We start from the raw sequence: 21,140 nt of genomic DNA on the forward strand, positions 1-21,140 counted from the left end.
CTGTTTGGGAGCCAAAAGTTGGGCTCTGATAACTGAGCAAAGCCAAATAATTCAGATCTCTGAAAAAAAAAACCTGAATTCCCATCCATGAGGCTGGACAGTTGATGAAGCACTCTGTAAAGTGTGCCAATATGCTTTCAATCCGGGTCAGATGAAGGCATCCATACCACCTCTGTATCAGGTATCAAACCATTTTAAGTACACACTGCGGTGCATCCACACAAAGCATTACAGATTACCACTCAGAATGAAACAGATATAAATCCTTGTTAATGCCTACTATAAACGGGCTTTAGTCCAAGTCGTGTGTCTCAAAAACACCACTGTAAATTCTTGACTTCAAACAGTAAAATCTCTATCATTAAGCCCAAATAACGGGGTTAAAATGAAGAATGTTAACAGGTACAAATAATAAATTATTTAGACACATTAACAAGTTAAATAATATCCTTCACTTATATTTGTCACATAAGTTGCAGTCAACGGTCACAACCAAAGGATCACATTACAGCATTGATAGATACAGTATGTAATATAACTGAGGGGAAAGAAAGATTCTTAAGAAGGTCTGAATATCTTCCATGGAAAAATGACAGTAAAAGGAACATCAACAATTTGTCGAAGGCACATCAGGTTTAAAGTTCAGGAATCAGATTAAATGACAGGAGAATAAAGTCAATAAAGGTTTCATTATTTATAAATTAGCAGCAAGTCTGAGCCGAGCACCAAACACCGCTAAATTTCAGCATAAACAGTTCAACATGTTCAATGTGATCACACAGGTAAATCTCACAGGTATACTTTAAGCACAGTACATCGTTTAATGGCTTTAAACAAGTTCTGTTGTAGAGACAAGTGCAGAGTCTTAACTTATGATTATTTTACTGCAGTTTCATGAAAATTATGTGCCATAAAACACACACAGAGGGACCAAGAGAAAATATTGAAAGAATAAATAACACAAATACTAAAGCAAACAGGGAAAAAAACACAAGCAGAATCCAAAGGAAGGCCACATTCGAGGAGAAAAATTTGAATATGGTGACAATAAGTTGGAAAAATGATGGAGGAGCTGTTTTAACATAAATGTTATATCAAATTATTAAATAAGGGCTGTTGTAGTGTAAAAATAGGTATGAAATGCTAAATAATTTCCTTGCATTTCAAATAATCTCTACATGCTGCAGCTTGTACAAAAAAGGAAGATATTTCAAAAGATACTTGCAACATGATTTTTAAATTTACATCCATCGTTCTTTTCAAAAACTTGAGTTTTGCTCATTTTCTTGTTTAAGTACTCAGCTTTGATCAAAGTTATTGCTTCATTATCTCACCACCACTTTATCAAAGTTGTCTGTTCTGTCCTAGTTGAAGTGAAACTGCACCCTAAAATGCAGCTTGAGAGGACTATGGAAGTAACTGCACAAACTTGTCAACATCATTCATGGGTTAATCCCTCTTTATCAAACTCTTCTGTTCATATGACCACCCTTTTTGATTATATAATAAAAGGGTAGTACCATGGTTTTTATTGCTGAGATCTGGCAAAATTCTGAAAAAGAAGTCAAACGAAGAAAAACAGACCTACATCTGTGATGTTTACCCTGCATGTACTTGGGTCTATTTTTAGTACCAGCTGAAAATGTCCGAAATGTCTTCTTTGTTGTATCCTTTTGGAAAGTCTACTTTATTTTATTGCAATGGGTGGCATAAAATGACACACAAGAGTGGCATAGTTAGAGAGAGCAAATACTTATTAATAAACCAACCCATGCCTTAGGCTTAATACAACAAATTTGCCAAGAACATTTTACTTTGGACTTGTTAGCTTCCTTACAGGTAGGAGATGATCAGATTGGTTATTGCAACGTTACCCTGTTAGTCAAACGTGTTCTAAAGTTAAATGAATCATAAAAACATCCCTGTTGTCAGCTATACATCATAGTTTAGTGAAACTTTTCTTGCTTCTACATGCCCTTTATTTATGCCTCTATGCTGGCAATAGCCAGGGTTGGAGGCCTTAAGCTCTCAGGCTGTCCATCTACAAGTCTGTCTACAGAGCCATTCTTACGACGGTGATATCTCCGTCTTTGAGCGATTGCCTTCATATTTTTTACATTTTTCCACTTTGGCTCAAGGACAAACTGAATGCATTTTTGAGATCAAAGGTCACTGTGACCTCAAATCTTTTGAACAAAAAATTGACCACATATATTTTTATTTTACGCATTGGGCTTTTGTCAAATTTGGCACAAACCTTCATGAAGACTAGTCAGATTTGGACCTTGACCATACTGTAGCATATTTGGAGCTACCTACTTAACCTGCCACTGTACTTTCACTGCCCAGAGATAGTATACCTCATAGAGGCATGTCACCATCAGATGATGCTTCTGTTTATTATTACTGGGGGAGCTACATCAGCCATATTGCAGTGAAGTGTTGTCATGACACCAAAGTTTTAAACACTGATACAATGCTAGAAAACAAATCTAACTATATGAATACAGTAACAAAAATACAAGTCCAAAGCTTCAATTAATGGGCAATTTCTTACTTTAATTCCCTTAAATTAAATGTTGCCTCTATAATGTAGCATTACGCCTGTTGCAGACTGGCTGCATGTTTACGGTGAGACATCTGTGGCAGCACTCACTCGCACTATCATGGCTTTCATACAAGGGGCATGTGTGCTGCTTGTTGACCACCTCTCCAGGCTGCCACAGTCCTGTCTTTATACAAAAGTTTTCTCTCAATCCTTTTCTCTTTAAGGGTGCTTTTACACCTAACCTGTTTGGTTCGATTGAAATGTACTCAAGTGCCTTTGCAGCGCTAGTTTGGTTTGTTTGCTCTGGTGTGAAAGCTGACCACTGAGCCCTGGTGCAGACCAAACAACCGGACTGTGACCACTTGAAAAGGTGGGTCTCTGTACTACTTCCTGGATTAGTTTGTTTGTGGTGAGCACACAAACCCACATCAATTCGGCCTAACTCAGCGAACACTGAGGTTATTTTTTTAGATTTTTAAAATTAAATCATATATAACCACTCTGACTTAAATGCTTTAAGTTTGGCTCAAAGGTCCAAAAGGATAGTTCTACTATTGTTAAACCTTTTCCTTAAGAGGACATTAACAATGTATTAGTGCAAGTTTTACAGTATGTGTGAAGGCATGCAGTTTTTGATTGATGTATTCCTATCCAATACACTTTTTTTTAAAAGATAATATTTTTAAAGCTTTTTAAATATTGGACTTTAGACACCCTAAATCAATTCAGAATAGCAGAAATGAACACACATCAATTTGGCTTCCTGGGGCAATAGAAAATGTAGGTCAAGGGCACATTTGCATTGGCTTTTCCTCTTTAGCTGGCTGTACTTTAATAATATGGTATTTCACATTTTTGGGGAGTATTGACTTCACCAAATTCATTTTTTGGTGAAACTTTCAGAAAAGCCTTAACAGATCTAATGCTATGACAACTGGTTGATCCCAAGCCGCTGTGTTTACATAAACAGAAGCAAAAAAGAAACTGATAAAGTACAAATAGATCCAATTTCTCCAAAGTCACAACTTGGGTTTCTCAAGTCAGAAGTTTAAAAGCTCTTTGTGGAGTCGTTGAATATTATTTGATTTCCTGTCCTCTACTTTTACAGTTGAAGATGGTCATGAATTAAAAAAACTTAAACTCTGTTTTTCATTATCTTAGACTTTGTGTTTTATGTGATTCAGTAAGTTTTAACTTGTTCACAATACTACAGAATTCTATTTTTTTTTGTTCATTTTAATGCAGAATCTTTAGTACGACCAATATTCCTCCATACAGTGTGCCTCCTTTGTCACACAGATGTTTAAATTGTAAAAGACTAGACATTATGCAGCACAGAGTTTTCTAGAGTGAAGTCGTACTGAAAACTAGCCAGGTTGTAGTTTATGTCCCGGGACATCAGCACGTCAGGGATCAGGGGGAATCCAGTCTGCATGGCAAGGATGTGAGGAGCCAGAGTGAAGGGGACGTCTCCAAGGAGATCTGGGAGAGTCGGAGCAGTTTCCACTGTGGAGCTTCCTGCTAGTGGAGCCGAGGATGGAGATGCTGCAGGGAGATTTGTGGGCTGAGCTGGATATGGAAGGGATGACTGTGAGGGAGAAGAGAGAAAAATGTAATGTTTGTGTGGAGTGATAAAGTATCACTTCAGGTAGGCACTAGGTCAAAATCTCCTATTTGACTGTTTTTATTCCTCCGAGCAGCTGGAGGCACTAGGTTTTTCAGGCATTTTTTAGACACAGGATTACATGTTAGAGGTCAAAGTCATTGGCCCTTCTTCTTGACCCAGCACTGTACTTTCACTGTCCTGCTATTGGAAACTTTATGGGGGCAAAGAGACACCAAGAAGTAGTTCAAGTTTTTTCTCACAAGCAGAAAGGAGAAGGTTTTGGGTAAACAAAAATGGCAGATTTGTTTTTACACATGCACACAACTCCTGAAAAAATCCTAAAATTTCTATATCCTGAAATACAACAACTGTATATTCACCTCAGCTTTGCTCAGACTTTTAAACCCAGTTCTGACCAAAGATATGCGACATGACAAGGCAGTTTTAGAACATCACTGGCTACAGTCGTGGCAGTCTGAATCGAGCTGTTGCAGCTCGAATCAAGCAGTCTGATACAGTCGCCTGCAACTTATCTTTGTTTTGAAAGGCCATAACTGCTATCATCAAACAGACTGCACCATGAGAATCACAAGGCTTTGATGAAGAAGTCATATTAATTCCATGTTAATGCTGACACAGATTTATTGTGAGTGACTGTGAGAGTCATTGTTATGGAAGCATTATCTCCTTCACTTTCACCTTCACTCGCAGCAGTCTGAACTGGAAGGTGTTTAGAAAGATGCAAATTGGGCCGTTGCATGCAGTTGCAAGTTTCAGCTTGTCTTGTTGTAAACCTTTAGTGTGAACTGGGCTTTTACTGCCAGCCCCCCTAATACATTTTCTCCTCAAGTCCTGCAATTGGGTTTTATCAGGTGACCACCAGCCTTGACATTACTTTTGGAGAAATGTCTACAGGCATGTTGTGTGTCTTGAGCTAGATCAATGGCTGCAGACAGGGATATAACTAGTCAGATCTGCATACGGACATCCAAAACAGTCAGACCTGCATTTCCCCATTCATGTCTCTCTCAGCAACCCTAAAAGTACAACTGCAAAAAAATTCTAATTCTTCAGCTGATTCAGTGGCTGTACTTTCCATTTCCCTGTGTTTCTCCTTTTTTTTTTCTTCTTTATAGTCAGCAGTTGATTATAACTGCTGTATAATGATTGTAACTGAAGTATAATCAACGGTTGATTTATATTTATCCACAACACAATACATTCAGTTTCAGTCACCATGGTTTTGTTGTGCAAAAACCAAGAGGAAATGTGGCAAGACTGGAAACTGGTAATCTGACTAACATAAAAATCAAACTGCTTACTAGCACATAGGCCAGGGGTCATTAGTTACAGCTGTAAAGGGCCTTTTCCTTGATGGACACTTTAAGGGCCAGACTTTAAAATACACTAAAACTGACAAACATTTTGGTCTAATTAACATATTTTTGTTTCAACATTTGTATTTAGTTTCATTAAAAATAAACTGTAGCCTTTCACAGAAAGACCTGTCCTAATTACTCTGCAGCCAGCCCCAAGGGGGCAACTGAGATATTTTGACCCTATATGTCAGTGGTTTGACACTTATGTACTGTCCTGATTGGCAAAACAAAACAAAACAAAACAAAACAAAACAAAACAAACAAAAAAAAAAACATATGCAGGAAATCGGTCTCTTGTTTTGATTCTCAGGCAGGTGGAATTAAACTCTTAATTTTCCCAAAGCAGCAAAATTGGTGCAGAAACCACAGTTTTAATCAGGAATAGACTGATGAGTTCAAGTCTAACCGGCATCATCCCTGCTTATTATTAATAGCTGTTGGAGTTTAAATTTTAAAAATCCCATAGTTTTTTAAATTGAATTATCTTCTGGGGGCTGGATTGGAAGCTATGGGGGCCTGATGTGGCCCTTGACAGCTAATTGAAGATCACTGATGTAGACAAAGTTACAGAGCTATGCATACGCACCAACATACAAGTATGTAGCAGTCACAATAGCACAGGTCTCAACTGTAATGACGCAGATTTGATGCAGAAGTATCAACCAGGCTTCAGGTATCAGTGCAACATTGGCAATTCTTATTACTTTTAGGGAGTAAAATATAGGTATTAAGTTTTCCAAATCCATTTTCTACTTCATCAAAATTAACAGGGGGGTTACTACAGGAAAACATATATCTCAAGGCTCAGTTTCATCTAATCAAAATCTGCTCTTTTTAGTTAAACCTCAGGGGAACTGCTCATAAAGAATAATAGTCCTCATTAATAAATGTGTCAACATTACTGACCTTAGGAGGATGATCCATCTGAGAAGCAGTTGCTTCTGAAAAAGCAACCCATTTTTGCAGCCATGATTTTTTTAGGTTACAATTAGTGCGTAGAATTTTTGGAGTAAAATGTCAAATTAACTTTAAAATGACTACTTTTATATATTTTTACTGTAGTTCTTACACTTCCTCAAGTCGTTTTCATGTCCAGAGGAATCCTAAAGTTTTAGACTTGGAATAGGCTGTGTCTTGTCCTAGACATGTCTATCGTTGCCATGGAAACAGTGGGTGTTAAGCTTCGAGTAATCTCCATGGTGAAAAAAACTGTAGTTCTCCAAATGTCCACTAGAGGCTGTCTGCAGATGCAATAGAGGTCCCATCCATACCCCATGTTAAAAGGTCAATTTTTACAGCAGAAATAAACATGTTTACAGTCTGGTTTAAAAAAAAAATGTCTAAAAAGTTTATGCTTTTATGATGGTGAATATTTTTTATAACTTGTCTGTTTTGGTTTCAAGAAGGATACCCCAGCATGTAGTTCTCTAAGAGTTCATGCCTGACGAGATGTCCAGGCTGGACACCTGTGAGGTGTCCATAATTGGCCGGACACTTTGGAGGGGATGTGAGCCTGATATACTCTATGGAGGATGGCTAACATTAGCAGCTAGCTCCACCAGCCTTCGTTCCTCTTTGCAGCTTAATATATCGGGCTTTGATATGTGGCCTCTTTTCACTTCAGTTGAGTAGATGTACGAGTTCAACCCTTGACAGCCTACATATCACTTTATTTTCATTTTCTACTTTAAAAAAAGTAACCGTGCTGTTCCTGCTGCACGCTAACTGCTAAGCTTCTCATAATTACGTCCAGCGAGGGGCTGGTTGAAAGTTCAGACAGGAAAGCGGCAGCCATTAATTTAAGTTACAGCTGCTTCGAGTGACAGGAGATTCATAGATTCATTACAGTTTAAAAGGGCATTTGACCAGGATTTCAGTCCCATGTTTATCAAAAATGAAATGATAGGATAATTAGTTTAATTGACTTGTAAATCTTGCAGAGGCCAATTTGATACACAAAACTCGACCATTTAACCACACGCATTCCTAATTCAGAGTACACTGCATCTGATGACAGATAGAAAGTCTAGCCTATCCATTAGACTTGCGAGGTCAGAGAATAATTATGGTCCATCACAAGTACGCAGCATGGCATATCAATGAGACACAGCAACAGATCATCAGCTTAAGGCAATAGGTGACACTTCCTTATGTAGCAGTCTTTAACAGAGCATCATAGGCTGTAGAAAAAAACTGGATGGAGCCCGAGTGACGTCAGCCTTTGGTTACTGGAAGTAGAGGTCGGCCTGGCCGATTATTAGTGTCGACACTTGGCATTTGGCCAGTTATTGGTATCAGTAATTTATTTTACCAATCATCAGTAAAATCATTTAATCATAAAGTGTGCCACTTTGGCTCAACTGCAAGGTGTGTCTTCCCCTCCTGCTTAATTTTCACCCTCCAAAGTCCCACCAGATGTCCTGCACAGTCTACAACACAATCATATTGGCTAGATGTCACATGAGTACCTGCCAATCAGCACTCAAGCCTGGATGCCTCTGACACACGAGGGCTGTTTCCAAAACTACACACTCATTCCCTACTTCCTATCCGCTATATAGTGAGCAGCCTATAGTGGACTATATAGTGGGCTCAACGACAAAACACCAAGATGTTTTTGGACACTACTCCAGCCACGGGCAATGACGTCATCGCCATGTCACTGTTAAAACGTTCAGCAACAACGGCTCATAGATTTTCATGACAACAGCTGAGGATCGAAATTAATCTTAGAGTTTTACTGAAAACTAATACTAAATGTAATGTATTTTCACCAAAAAATACTAATATATGAAAAGTTCTGTGACTTCAGTGGTAAAATAGTGTACATTGTTGTGGGTATTATCACTTATTTATGCATAAAGATGACGGTCTCATGTCTTGTAATCAACATAGGGGGAAAAAAGTTACTCCATTTTGAATCCTTGACATTTTCTTACAGATTAAATACTTTGGTTAAAACCAAACAAACAAAAAAAAGCATACATTTTTTTTGTATGAGTTCCTGTGCTCCTTTTGTTAGGGGTTTTGAGCTGTAGGGAATCCCCCGATGATTCCACATTACCCTAAACAACATCTTTGTTATTGTATTGACTGAGTGCTCCCATGGCGGTGGAATTTACATACCATGAGTTTCAAATATATGATTACTCTGTTGTTTCTTATGTTAAGGGCAAGTTTAGCTTGTCTTCTTATCTGCTGTGGCACTCTGCTGGAGTTAAATAGAAGTATCCATACATCATAGTGCTGACATTAAAGTCCTAATTAGTGTGTCTTTAGAGCACAGACAACAGCATTAAGTTCAGTTACTTCATAAGGAAGGAAGCAGCAGAGGCGTAGTCTCCTCCATTACACTGACAGATATGCTGCTATAACTGGACCCTGTGAAGAGACAGGCATGCAATCCGCTGCAGCGAATTAAGGGTGATAAAGTGCACATTTTTAGCATCTAAAAAGTGATTTTTTTTCTTTAATTTGTTGCTTTCCATTTTGGCTAAGTCTGCTTGATGATAATTCTGTGCAACATGGGTGATATTTATACAACCGTTTTGTAAAAAATAATCACAAATAAAACAGTTTTATATTTCAAATAAATACTGGCACTCTTAGGATCAGTGAAGGCCTGGATCTAAAATCCATCTAAAGTGGCAGATTTCAGACTTTGTTTTTGCACTTTAACATATAATTAAAGGCAAATGTGACACTAAATGCCAAGAAGATGTTGTAACAGGAAATGGTTGTCCCTCTGTAATTAAGAGGTCGACGTTTCCTCTGGGACTGCAGAGTGGGGAGAGAGGAGGAGACCCAAGGAGCAACAGGTCCTGTTTTCTAATCAACTGTGTGACATGTGGGAGCTCCAGGGTGCCATATGTATCAAATTAATTCACACTCAGAGAAATACAATTTTCTCCTCCACTGTAAAGAGACATGGACCAATTTGTTCTATTGTACATTATTTTTGTTATTCTTAAGGAACCAGGGAAATGCTTTCTAATTGGTCAGAATTTCTTGCCAATAAAATCACAGAAATAACCAGAGACCAATAATAACTGTGGCTGTGGCTGCTTCAAAGAAACTACAATTTCAAAATGGACATCTACAAGCACTAATGATGGCTCTGCTCTCCAGTTTTTATACCAATTGTATTTATGGCTGTAGGCAAACAATGCAGTCTGAGGCACAACTGCAGCTCAAAAAGGATATGTAGAGGATGCTGAAGACAGATACAGACCTACCAACCTTGGCAAAATATTTTGAGTACCACTTGTGTCGTGTGGCTTTTCTCGCGGATTGTGCTTTGCACACAGTAATTTCCCCATTCACTGTCTGGATTGGTTCACTAGCTGGAATGTGTGTGTGTGTGTGTGTGTGTGTGTGTGTGTGGGGGTGTGTGTGTGTGTGTGTATACGCATAAATATACATAGCACTGGTGCTACAGAGGTTGACAATCTTGTAGCACAGAACAAAAAAATATTTTTGTATTCATTAAGCATTTATTTGACATGGGCCACAGTAACATTGATGCTGTGACATTTAATCATACACAGGTCCCAGATGCACTGCTGTAAGTGTTTATAGCAAAGTGCTAATTTTCAACACCTGTCCATGGGAGACTTTTAAATTTAAAACCTGTAGCACAATATATAAAATGTTTGTTACATCTCTAAAACCAACATGTAACCAAAATATATGCTCAGTAAGTAAAAGTACCTTAAAACAAAACCAAAACAGCCTAAATTACAGCCCTACATTAATGTCTAACAAAGCTAACAGCCAATCATTGTTAAGAATTTTGGGGTGCAGCAGAGAAGAGAGACACCGATGGTTCATCTCCAAATCAAGACCCAAAACAAGAGCAACCTGCAGGATGCTGACTAACTTCATAGAAGTGTTGGTGCTTGAAGACGATTAGAACAATATGATTTGGAAATCAGACCTTGAGATCAGACAGAGGAGCAAATGAGCTCCATTCATGCTATTTGCTGCTGTAATCCTTTTATCATTCTTTTTTTTTTTTTTAAGTTTAGGCAGGACCAACAGACAGCTGAAGTCTTTTTCTGTGTTCATCCTATTTACTTACACTTTAAAATGTGTTCTAGAGACCGAAGTATGTTTCTTTGTTCATCTTTTAAGTGTGTTTCAAGGACTGAAGTGTTCGGTCTATGCACACCACGACTATCCATTTTTAACATTGTCCAGCCTACCTGCCTCATTAAGACGAGAGGAAATAAAAATTAAAGGATTGGGCATGAATTTCAAATCTTACATCAAAGTGGAGTGAAGTTTCTGTGGCAACAGGTAAAACTGCGCGCCTGGTATGCACGCACCTCTCTCACCTTGTCATCATTCATTTTGATTGATTAGATCCAATAGACTTTTTTCCCTCCATGTTGTGAGTTGGAGGTCCGACTTTAAGCAGTGTCACAGCGCATGTATTTATGTCGGAGGTCAGAAACTTCAGAGTACCAAGCTCACTTGAACACATTGTGGAACTTTTCAGACGCTGCTGTGAGCAGAGATGTGTCTGCGCTCTCCTCTCCTGTACAGAGTGAGATCAGCTCTCTAACCTCGTAGTCTCTCCAGTTAATCCACATTATTCTTTGTTTTATCCCCCTGTTGTTTTCTCCAATGAAATGCCGGTCGATTAAACCGCGCTGGTTTTTAAATCTCCCATTTATGGAGACAGCAGCGCACACTCACCATTGCAGAATACCCTGACGTCCTTTCGCACTTGTTGTGGAAAAGTCTGTTACAGCTCTGATACTACCTCTCGATCCGGATCAGAGGTGGGACAAGATCGACCCCCCCATTGCGGAACGGTCGCTTTCATACAGAACGGCGACAGACACAGAAAAGAGAGGCAGTGTGAAAGTAGCTTATGTCTCTTTTGGGAGTGATACAGTGTTATGAAATGATCTGACGGTCATTGTTGTATCCCTGTGTGCTGCAGCAGCAACATCAGGCACAATTCAACTCATTAAACGTTAGAGATACTTGCTTCTTTAATGTGATATGTAGATGAAGTTAAAAGGTATTCATTGGTTGTTATGGAGCTAAAGTCATCTGTAACTTCTTATGAACTTCCTTAGTGGTTGAACGGAGTTTGCCATTTATGCGCATTGCAAACTAAATTAGATTCATGACCAGTCTTATCAGTTTAAAAGCACACAGAGCATATCTCAACATTCCTGGATCCTATCTGGTAATAGTTTTGGATTATTATTTTTCATATTACCTCTAAATAAGTGGGGAAAAAGAGAGCACATATGCAATATTATAAAGAGAGAGAGAAAGAAAAGAGACAAAGCTTCATCTGATCCTCTGTCCTGATGTAACTCAGTTTATCTGTCAAGTGTGAAAACAAATCTGTTGCTGTAAATCACTTTTAGCGTCCCTTTAATCAGCATCCTTTTATTTAAGACTCAAAGCATTTTGTAAAAGGATTGAATGAAAAGCCTCTCTTTGCTTGTGCATGCACTCTGTAGTAAGACTTTGACTACAACAGTTACCTGCTTTGAGATTCTGATGAATTTATGATGACTAGCTCACCTTGGATGGATGTACAATGACATTTGTTGATGGCTGTGTGATGTTCATGGTCTGCATCTTCCTCCTCTGTTCTTCCACCGTCTCTCCTGAAAAAGAAACATGGAGGATATTTCCAAATCTTGATCAAGGGGGCAACTGGATTTGATTGTGGTTTTTACATGAGCATTGGGCCTATGCGTATATAAACAATATTGTCTTTCCTTCTACCTTATAAACTTATATCAACATATCTTAAAACCTAATATACTGCCCCGCTCTGACAACTGCCATCTCCAAGTTTCATATTCTGGTATTGTGACAGCCCCACTGGTGATAATGTTCATACTTGTGTAGCAGCTGCAGATGTACCAGACAGCAGAAATATAAAGTGCTGGTCTGTTGGTTATTTTTAGTGCATGTCTCTTGTTATTTAAAGGTTTTACGCTCTCAGCAGGCCGCTGTCGATGAGCCAGTTCATTAGAGCTTCCCCGTCAAAAGGCCCAAACACTGAGTGAGCACAGAGACTGATGGGAGGGGAACATGAGAAGGTAAATCTATTATCCTCCTCTTCCTCTCCAGAGACAAACGGACTGTTTCCACTGAGTGAAATCATTCACACTGACGTCATTGTCTGGCTTTGTCTCCACAGCAGTGGCCCCGCTGGATGAGAAGAGCTTCATCATGGGTTAAACCAGCCTAAAGCTCTCTTTGTTTATGTGTAGATCACTCTGCATTGTCTGATCCATCGTCAGCTCACAACGTCTTCGTAACAAACTGTCATATTTTATCTTTATTTACACAAGTGCAAGATTAAAATGCTGACTTCACCTTTCAGGGTGAGGTTTACTTCCATATTTGGTTAACAGGGAAATACTCAAAGCTTTTCTTTTTAAACTCTTTGGTGTTTGAAACAATTTTAACAATTAGCTCAAAAACTTCAATGTGAACTATTAAAAGTCACTGTTTCATCTCAGATTCAATGTGCAATGTATTTAAGTACTTTAATTTTTGCATCTCCACCCACAAATTTCATGTCAGTACATGCAAAGAGAAAAACAAACAGCATGCTACTTTGCCTTTTCGTGGTTGATTTGTTGTTCATTAGCTTCCTATTTTGATGTGATGTTGACACAATGATGGGGTAACCTATCAGAAGTCTGAACATGGCATTTCATTTTCAAATGACTGGACGGTCTTTGCATATTTGTGTGCATCTTCCTTTTTATTTTGCCTGCCTCGAGGCAGGCTTTAGTGAAAATAGACTCTGTGCATACCTCGAGCAGAGTGGCAATTTTGACATGTGCCAGTGACGGGCCTCAAAATGGGCCGGTATTACAAAGATTGCCTAGAAAGGTAGCAATCTGCTCTGGAAAGCACAGTGCAGAAGGAACACGACCCAGACGGACTATGTGGGAGTTACAGATCTGTGACCATGGGAAAAAAAGCTCTTCTGCAACAACTTAATATCATTCAAACGCCCTTACCTGGACATATAAAGATATGTTTTGAATAGGGCTGTCATTTTTAATGAATTTTAAAGCTCAGCTAGTTTTCTTTCAAAACAGTTTTTATGTCATCTTGGATTTTTCTACTTTCTTAAACTAAGGGTAATTGACTTCCTGTTAGGATACAAACCTACTTTTATATGTTTATAGGTTTTATTCGACATTTGTAAATGTCTGATAACACAAGGTTCAGCCTACTTTTGACTTGTCCACTGAGCTGTCTGTAAGTTTTGGAAGTGAAATGAGACATTAAGGAGCAGTGTTGGACTTGTTTAGATAACTGATGCTGCAGGGAGATTGATGTTGCTTAACCAAAGTTTGCTGAAAGGAACAACAAAGCATGAGATTAATCAGGATTGTGAAAAATTTCTACACTAAAATGTTCTGAAAGAAGTAAAAAATCCCTTCAAGTTAGGGGTGGGAATTTATAAGATTTTATCGATATGCTGTTATCAGTTTTTCTTATCAATTCGATTCTTTATCGATTCTCTTATCGATTCCTTCCTGTGAATTTTCTTTTTGGATTGCTAAAAATGTTAAACATCAAGTGTTTGGGAGGAGAGCATGCTAAAACAGACAAAAAAATCTCTTTTTTGTTGGATTTGTCTCAGTTAAGACCAACTGCTCTCTGGAGCTTTAATCTGTGAACTTGAATTAGAATACAATACTGCGCATTTTTAAAAAAAAAACCTTAAAATAAATATAAAACTAATCTTTGCATCCCAGATCTCCAGAGGTATCAAAATAAATTGAAGCCCTGTGCAAAATTAACAGTTATTGGGCAATCGCGCGCCATGGCGCAAGCACGACACGGGGATAGTTCTGGCACCGCTGTATGGTCTTCTCTAAAGTCAAACTGTTAGACGTGCACCGCTGGCTCTAATGTGATCTAAGACAATGTGAGTTTTAAAACGCTCTCATTCTTCTTTCTGGTTATAAATCAGTGATGGCAAATCATTAGCACACTCCCAGGTGCTGCCTCCTGCTGCAGCCATGCCAGGTACAATAGAGCAGAGGGCGTTTAAAAACGTTTAAACTTATCTTAACCCATTTAATGTGAAATATAGATGAGATTATTCACTGCTTTGTGCCCTAAAGTATTCTGTAACTTTTAATAAGATCGTCGTAAAGTAAAGACTCAGCAGGTAGGAGCTTGCCACTGAAGCACAGCGCAGACATAAATAATATTGAAGTCCAATCTTTTTCTGTTTAGTGCTTGTAATGTGTTTTTTTAAACACCTTTTGGAGATACTGTATAGCTCAGTAAATGTTTATTTTCTCAGCTTCTCTGTTCAGCTGACTGTCACATGCGAGGCCTGTGTTTTATGGCACGCAGGAGTGAGGCATCGATAAGGGAATTGTTAAGATAAAGTGTAAATTATGTCGATGGATCGAGCCAATTAGAACCGGTTCTCAACGGGAACCGGTTTGCGGTTCCCACCCTTACTTCAGTCTTCATTAACCCAGCTTGGTTTCCACCAGAATAACCAAACCGACACAGACAAAGAAAGGGGAGCATTTTTGTGGCAGAAGTGACCAAAGCCTGGACCTGCTGAGACTCTCCACAGCCTCCGCTCGGTACAGCCGGCTTGACACGGTGATGATCTCAGCACCTGCTATCTCATCCTGCATGAGACCTTCAGCTCCGCTCTGGACATCTGTTCTGTTCCGCCACAGTATACTGAAGGCTGCAGGACACAAAAGGGAATTTGGGCACTTCTTAATCCTATTTTTTTACTAATATTGGGGTCTTAATGACAATGGTATCATTGAAAGCATATGCACTGATGAAAAATGTTCTAAAAATAACTGACAGCCCAGCATCTTTTATGTCCTGGTTCATTTATAGCTACTTATTTCTACTTAGTTATGAACACAGTCATTAATCAAAAGCTGGCAGGGTTTTTTCAGCATAAATCAAATACACCTGAAGTGTTTTGCTGATGCAAATAATGCTCAGATGGTGACATTTATAACTATCAAAAAGTAATGCTAGCAACACACAAGGCCTGATTTTGGGCATAGTTTGCTCCCAACAACAATCAGCGTGTGTGACCCGATTCAAGGTTTGTCAAATCTTTTATCTCAGCTGTAAACCAGCATATCACTAACTGCCTCCTGTCACTTAAAGATATACATTAATAATAATAGTAATGCCTGAAACTAAGGTATCACAGCCACTGTCTTCTCTGTCTGGGGAAGTTTTCAGCTGGCCTCCTCCTGTCAATGCGCTGCTTTTTTTAAGAACCATAACACACATTTTTGTAGGCATCCTAAGAGCTTACCACATTTAAAACCTAAATGTAAATTATAGTAAATATACTTTAATCTTAATGTAAATAATTGTGATAATATCATAAATGTGTGAATTAAATAATCTAATATTGGCAGAGTTTGGTTGTCCACAACAACGCTTTTAACTAGTGATTACCTTCCACATGCTGTTTCTCTTTAATGTGACTTTTCAGACTGAAAAAGAACATATATTTACTTTCTGCTACTTCTCTGACCTGGAAATTCACACAATGATAGAGGAGGAGATTTATTTATTTATTCCTCCACGTACTACGTATCTCCATGGTCTGAACTCAGAGGGTGAGGCCAGCTGAACCATGGTTATAAAGGGGCAGGTTATCATGTTGTTTAAATTAGAGCTGCATGGTTTGAAAATAATGTGCTATTGCCATTATACTGGGCAATATTGCAATTACGATTACAATATGATAACTAAATGGTCTCATGAGTCTTTTTTCTTGGTTATCAAGGAAAATAATGATTGTTTGGAACTGTGTATTTCTCAACTCAAAACACCCAAACATTAAGTAGCATAAAAAATACAAAACCTGACTTTTTTCTACAGTACTGATTTCCAAAAATAAAAGTTTATCTTTTTTAAATTAAAGGTACTTCTACTAAGAGCAGTATTGGCATGATTGTAATCTTAACACTCCTTTATCATTCGTAAGCACGACCCTAGTAAGACATTCATGGACAAAAATGTTCACTCTAGAAAACATTTATGACCTACAAAATCAATATCAAACAGTGACAAAGTATTCAAACTGGCATTTAAAGGGTTAAAATCTTAAAAAATTGAGTATCTGATAGTTTATTTAAGCCAAAAAAGTGGAAAATATTCATTTGAAGTACTTTATAGCAGCTTTTGTAAGTGGACAGTTTTGTCCATCAATGTCTTATTTAGGGTAGAGCATTTTAAATTGGACACTGCTACTACTCAAAGACCAATAATTCATCAAAATCAATTTTGTTGCTTTTATTTTTCAGAAAATAACTCCTTTTCTGTGATTTTTTTCAGTCTGATAAATGAGAGCCAATATGCCAGTAGACATTACTAAGAAAGACTGGCCCAGTGCTACCCAGAGGACCAATCATATGGCTTGTGGTCTGTGTTTTTTCAATGTGGAGTTACATTTTTGAGGAGAAGCCTGTCAGCTATGTGCGTTGGCTTGTGATTAGAGTTCTGGGCTGCACAGATGTAGGTTGTTGCATAGCTTCAACATAAAAGCATAAAGCCTTCGTGTAGTTTTGTTATCTTAGTGTGTAGGTCTTTGTAGTGCATGATAGGGTCCTGTTTTGTTTTTTGGTGCATAAAAAAATGAGGCCCAATGACCTTGAACTTTGACCTCCAAAATCTAATCAGTTCATCCCTGAGTAGTGGTGGACTGTTATGCAAAGTCTGAAGGAAAACCTGCAAATATTTATTGAGTTGTCACGTTTATAAGTATTACCCAGACAGACGTAGACAGACAACCCAACATTCACTGTAGGCATGGAGGCCAAAAAAACAACTTTTAATGGACATACCATTAGATCTGGGCACATTTGCCCCCATAGCTTATGATTCAGCCAACACAACCTGCTCAGTTTTGTACTTATTAGTCATTAAGACCTCAAAATAAGTAAAAATAGTACCCTGGTTTATAAATACTCCAAACAAAAATACCAAACTTTACTTAAAGTCTCTCCAGCTCTAATGAAAGCTGAAAGGATCATACGTGACTGAGCTATATTTGGGAAGCTGTCTCACTATTATTGACATTGTTTGAGTTTATGAAACCAGCTCGTTGCTAATTATACAGCTATCTTTGATAAGATGAGTGGATAGTGAGTGGGAGGTTTACTGTGAACGTCTGTGAGCTCAGTGTGAGGCCTGGCTCTGACACTCACTCTCCTCCTCTGCCAAAAATAACATGCAGCTCCTGACCATCTGTGTCTTTATACCAGCTCAACAATTAAACCCATGAGGAAGAATAATACCACATTTGTCTAGGAGATAAAATTACATTATGTTTAATTTAAGATGAATCTTTCATTCAGGTCCATGGTTGTGGTTTTAGATTCAAACAGATGGCTTGGATGTAAAGCAGGAGGATGTACAATCACAGCTGAAGGTCTATAAATAATAAAACTATTTATATGAACTTTCTTTCTTCGGGGTTTCCTAAAGTCTTATTATTCACACATCCTAAGAGGATATTATGAAACGTGGGATGTGATCAGCATGTGAGGGATGATGACTGAAACTTCCTCTTCTGATATGTTTTCCCCTTTTTCAAAATATCTAGCTCCAAACTCATTAAAAGACAGAAGTTTAGTGTCATCTATAAAGTCTATCTGAATGGCAGTCTATCTTTCATATGTACACATGTGTGAAAGCATTTTCAATGAATGATACAAGGCCAATTTTTTCATTCAATATTCATGACATTTTGTCAAAAGGGTTTGACTGGGGCAAAGAAGGCTTAGTGTGTAGGTCAGATCCCACATATACTGACCTCGAAGCAGACAAAGTTAAAATCCCACTTGTTCCTTTCCCTCTCTTACTCCCTCACAGTTTTCTAATTCATCCACTGTCTTATTTATACAGAAAAAAAGCTCAAGAATCAATTTTAAAGTCCTAATAATAAAGAACAGGTTCAAGGATGTTGTGATGTCAGATTTATTCAGTACGGTATATCTTGTCTCCTTTTTTGTCATGTTCTTCTTGAATATTGTGGGGTGAGTGATTCAGCAAGCCGCTGCTGATAACAAGGACGCTCCCACTGAGATCAAATGTCCCACACCTTTACAAACACAAAGTGGGTGGAGCATCATCTTTTCAAGAACATGGTTGTAGAATTGTTATAGGGAATACTTGACGAAAGTCCAAATGGACTGAAATGTTAACACTCTATGCATCTAATTCATTAGAGAGTTAGACATGTTTACACTTCCTTTCTTTACACAAGGGGTGGGCCATATAGCGTCAAAATTTCATCATCATCATATCGAAACAAATGTTACGATAATGATATTTACAGAGCAGCAGTGTACACTGATTTGTGTCTTAGCTCAGTCTCTTATACAAGACTGTTTTGACAAAAACTTCTCCAAAATAGACTTGCCAATGGAAGATTTACCCACACTTGGTTCTTAGAGGATGCCATTATACTGTATCATTGATGTCACAATATTACACATTTTTTATTATGTGGAAATTGATACTGATTTTACTGTGGATGGTATAATATGGCACTGGAGAAGTTCACACAAATTTTAACAGCCCTTCTTGATTATAACAGTTACATCACACAGGAAAAACCTAAGCTGCCAATTACAATTCATGAATTTTCAACTTCACTTTAATAAGATGTTCATTTCTCACCAATGATGACAAAGCCTCCTTCAACTTCCTTCTCTGTCGACTTCTTTGAGTCCTTACGAAGTCCAAGAAAACTAAACATGATTATTGTCCTAAACATGGAGAGAATCAAAGTTAGAACTAAAATATTTGTGAATTGCCAGTAATAAAGTGATAGGAAAGTTAAGTTAAATATAAAGTAAGGGTGTAAAAACTCAAGATTTATTCATATTTTCAACTCCAAATTAAATTTCCAAGCAATTAAGATTTCAATTGTTAAATGACAGATAATACCTTACTGTTTCAGTTTTGAACATACCATCATGCCATGTGACTAGACAGCATGCAGAAGATAGTTGAAATGTATTGGCAAACAAACTATAAATAGTAAATGGCCAAATACGGGGTGGGGGCCGGCCTTTTATTTGCTTTATTGTTATTGCTGTGGTGTTTAAAAGATATCAGTATTGTTTGATTTTAACTAATCAAAGTTTAAAATCTGGTATTGTGAAAACAATCCTGATGTGAAGTTCAACAGCCGGTTGCTCTCACTAGAGCATGAAAAATCCCTCTGAATGGTGAAAATACCAAACATATGTGCTCTATCATTGGTTCTATAGAACAAGAAACATTATAAACACTTGGTCATTCATGGTCATTTTCATCAACTTGGCAAATTTTACGTCCTTAAGTCCTGATGTCCAAGAACTAAATATCACACCTCTGTTGACACAACGTAAGTTTTTTAAATCTTTTCATCATATCTCTACTTAATGTATATATCAGCTGAATAAACACATACCGGGTGTAATCAAAAATATCTGCTGGCTGTAGTCGTTTCTTCTCATGAAGTTCAGAATCAAAAGCAGTGGGGTCAGTTCATTGTTTCCTGCTAGCTAAAAAAGCTAGTTAGCTAGTCAGCCTATGTTAGCTCGGTTAATTATTAGCTTAACTGTGTGTTAGTTTCACTAAACTATTAAAAACCACAGTTCATAACCTCATTAATCTTCAGAAATTACTTTAAGCGACCAATATCGTCCGTGTTTACTATTCTGTCAGGATAATGACGTCACTGGTCTGCCTATAATCCGTGTTCGTGTGGAAACTATAAATGTTGACAACAGTTCCACTACAACATCATTTTGGCGAAATAAAATACATGAATGCCATTTGATTTTAAAATACTCCATTTCATTATTTTGACACATATGTTGTCTTTTACTGATTTTTTCCACAAGTAATGGTTACCATTTTGTTCTTTCCAGTGTTTCAATTACAATGTCATTTAGCAGATGCTTTTATCTAAAGCAACAAGTGTTCAAGGGTTAAGGACCTTGCCCAAGGGCCCATACTGGATACTGATACTGGCTTGAATCTGAACCACTGATCTCCTATACCAAAGTCAGAGATGTAAACCAGTGAGTTACCCATCCCCTCTCTGTGGCCACAGTGATGTAAAACAAGTCCATCACTGAGGATCAGTGTTTAAAAAACTCACAGACAGGTCAGTGGACAAGTCAGAAGTCACCTGAACCCATTGTTATAAAACATTTGTTTTTACTGTTCAAATATTTTTTTCAGTACATAACAAGTTCATTTATCTATGATTAAGTTCATGTTAAAATCTTCAATTTACCTTTAAATCAGGTCTGTATCAAAACTGGGAGTCAGTTAGCCTTAGCTTAAGACAGTAGAAAATTCTTAAATGACACAAGAACAGATTTAAATGCAAAATACAGAGATTTAAGAATAGGATAGAAGTGTGCGTGTCTATTCAGCATTTTTGCCCTCTGTGCACATCTTGCAACCACGCTATTAACCCATATGAACTTGTATACTTGTTAAAATACCAAACAAGAGCTTGTACATATTTAAATCGTATTTTTCATCTCATATTATTTTTTTCTAATTTTTAAAATTTATTCTTGCATTT

At 37.8% G+C, this 21,140-nt stretch overlaps 1 protein-coding gene across 1 annotated transcript; it reads right to left on the reverse strand.

Annotated features, from left to right (window-relative positions):
- Window positions 1-437: 437 nt before the first annotated feature.
- Window positions 438-20,274, reverse strand: umad1 (UBAP1-MVB12-associated (UMA) domain containing 1). Its single transcript, XM_041809414.1, has 4 exons — window positions 20,010-20,274; window positions 19,232-19,320; window positions 12,083-12,168; window positions 438-4,136 (listed from the first exon to the last, which is right to left on the reverse strand). Exons 2-4 carry the CDS (start codon window positions 19,308-19,310, stop codon window positions 3,867-3,869), a joined length of 435 nt encoding a protein of 144 aa, XP_041665348.1. The 5' UTR covers window positions 19,311-19,320; window positions 20,010-20,274; the 3' UTR covers window positions 438-3,866.
- Between the last annotated feature and the right edge of the window lie 866 nt (window positions 20,275-21,140).

Source organism: Cheilinus undulatus, linkage group 16 (assembly GCF_018320785.1).
Source record: "Cheilinus undulatus linkage group 16, ASM1832078v1, whole genome shotgun sequence".
NCBI lineage: Eukaryota > Metazoa > Chordata > Actinopteri > Labriformes > Labridae > Cheilinus > Cheilinus undulatus.

What these genes read in the sequence shown, in the direction of transcription:
- umad1 (XM_041809414.1), bottom strand. Translation starts at nt 19,310, where the DNA reads ATGTTTAGTTTTCTTGGACTTCGTAAGGACTCAAAGAAGTCGACAGAG. An exon ending in AGGAGGCTTTGTCATCATTG is followed by an intron (nt 12,169 to 19,231) that starts GTGAGAAATGAA and finishes TTTCTTTTTCAG; the next exon opens with GAGAGACGGTGGAAGAACAG. An exon ending in TCATTGTACATCCATCCAAG is followed by an intron (nt 4,137 to 12,082) that starts GTGAGCTAGTCA and finishes TCTCCCTCACAG; the next exon opens with TCATCCCTTCCATATCCAGC.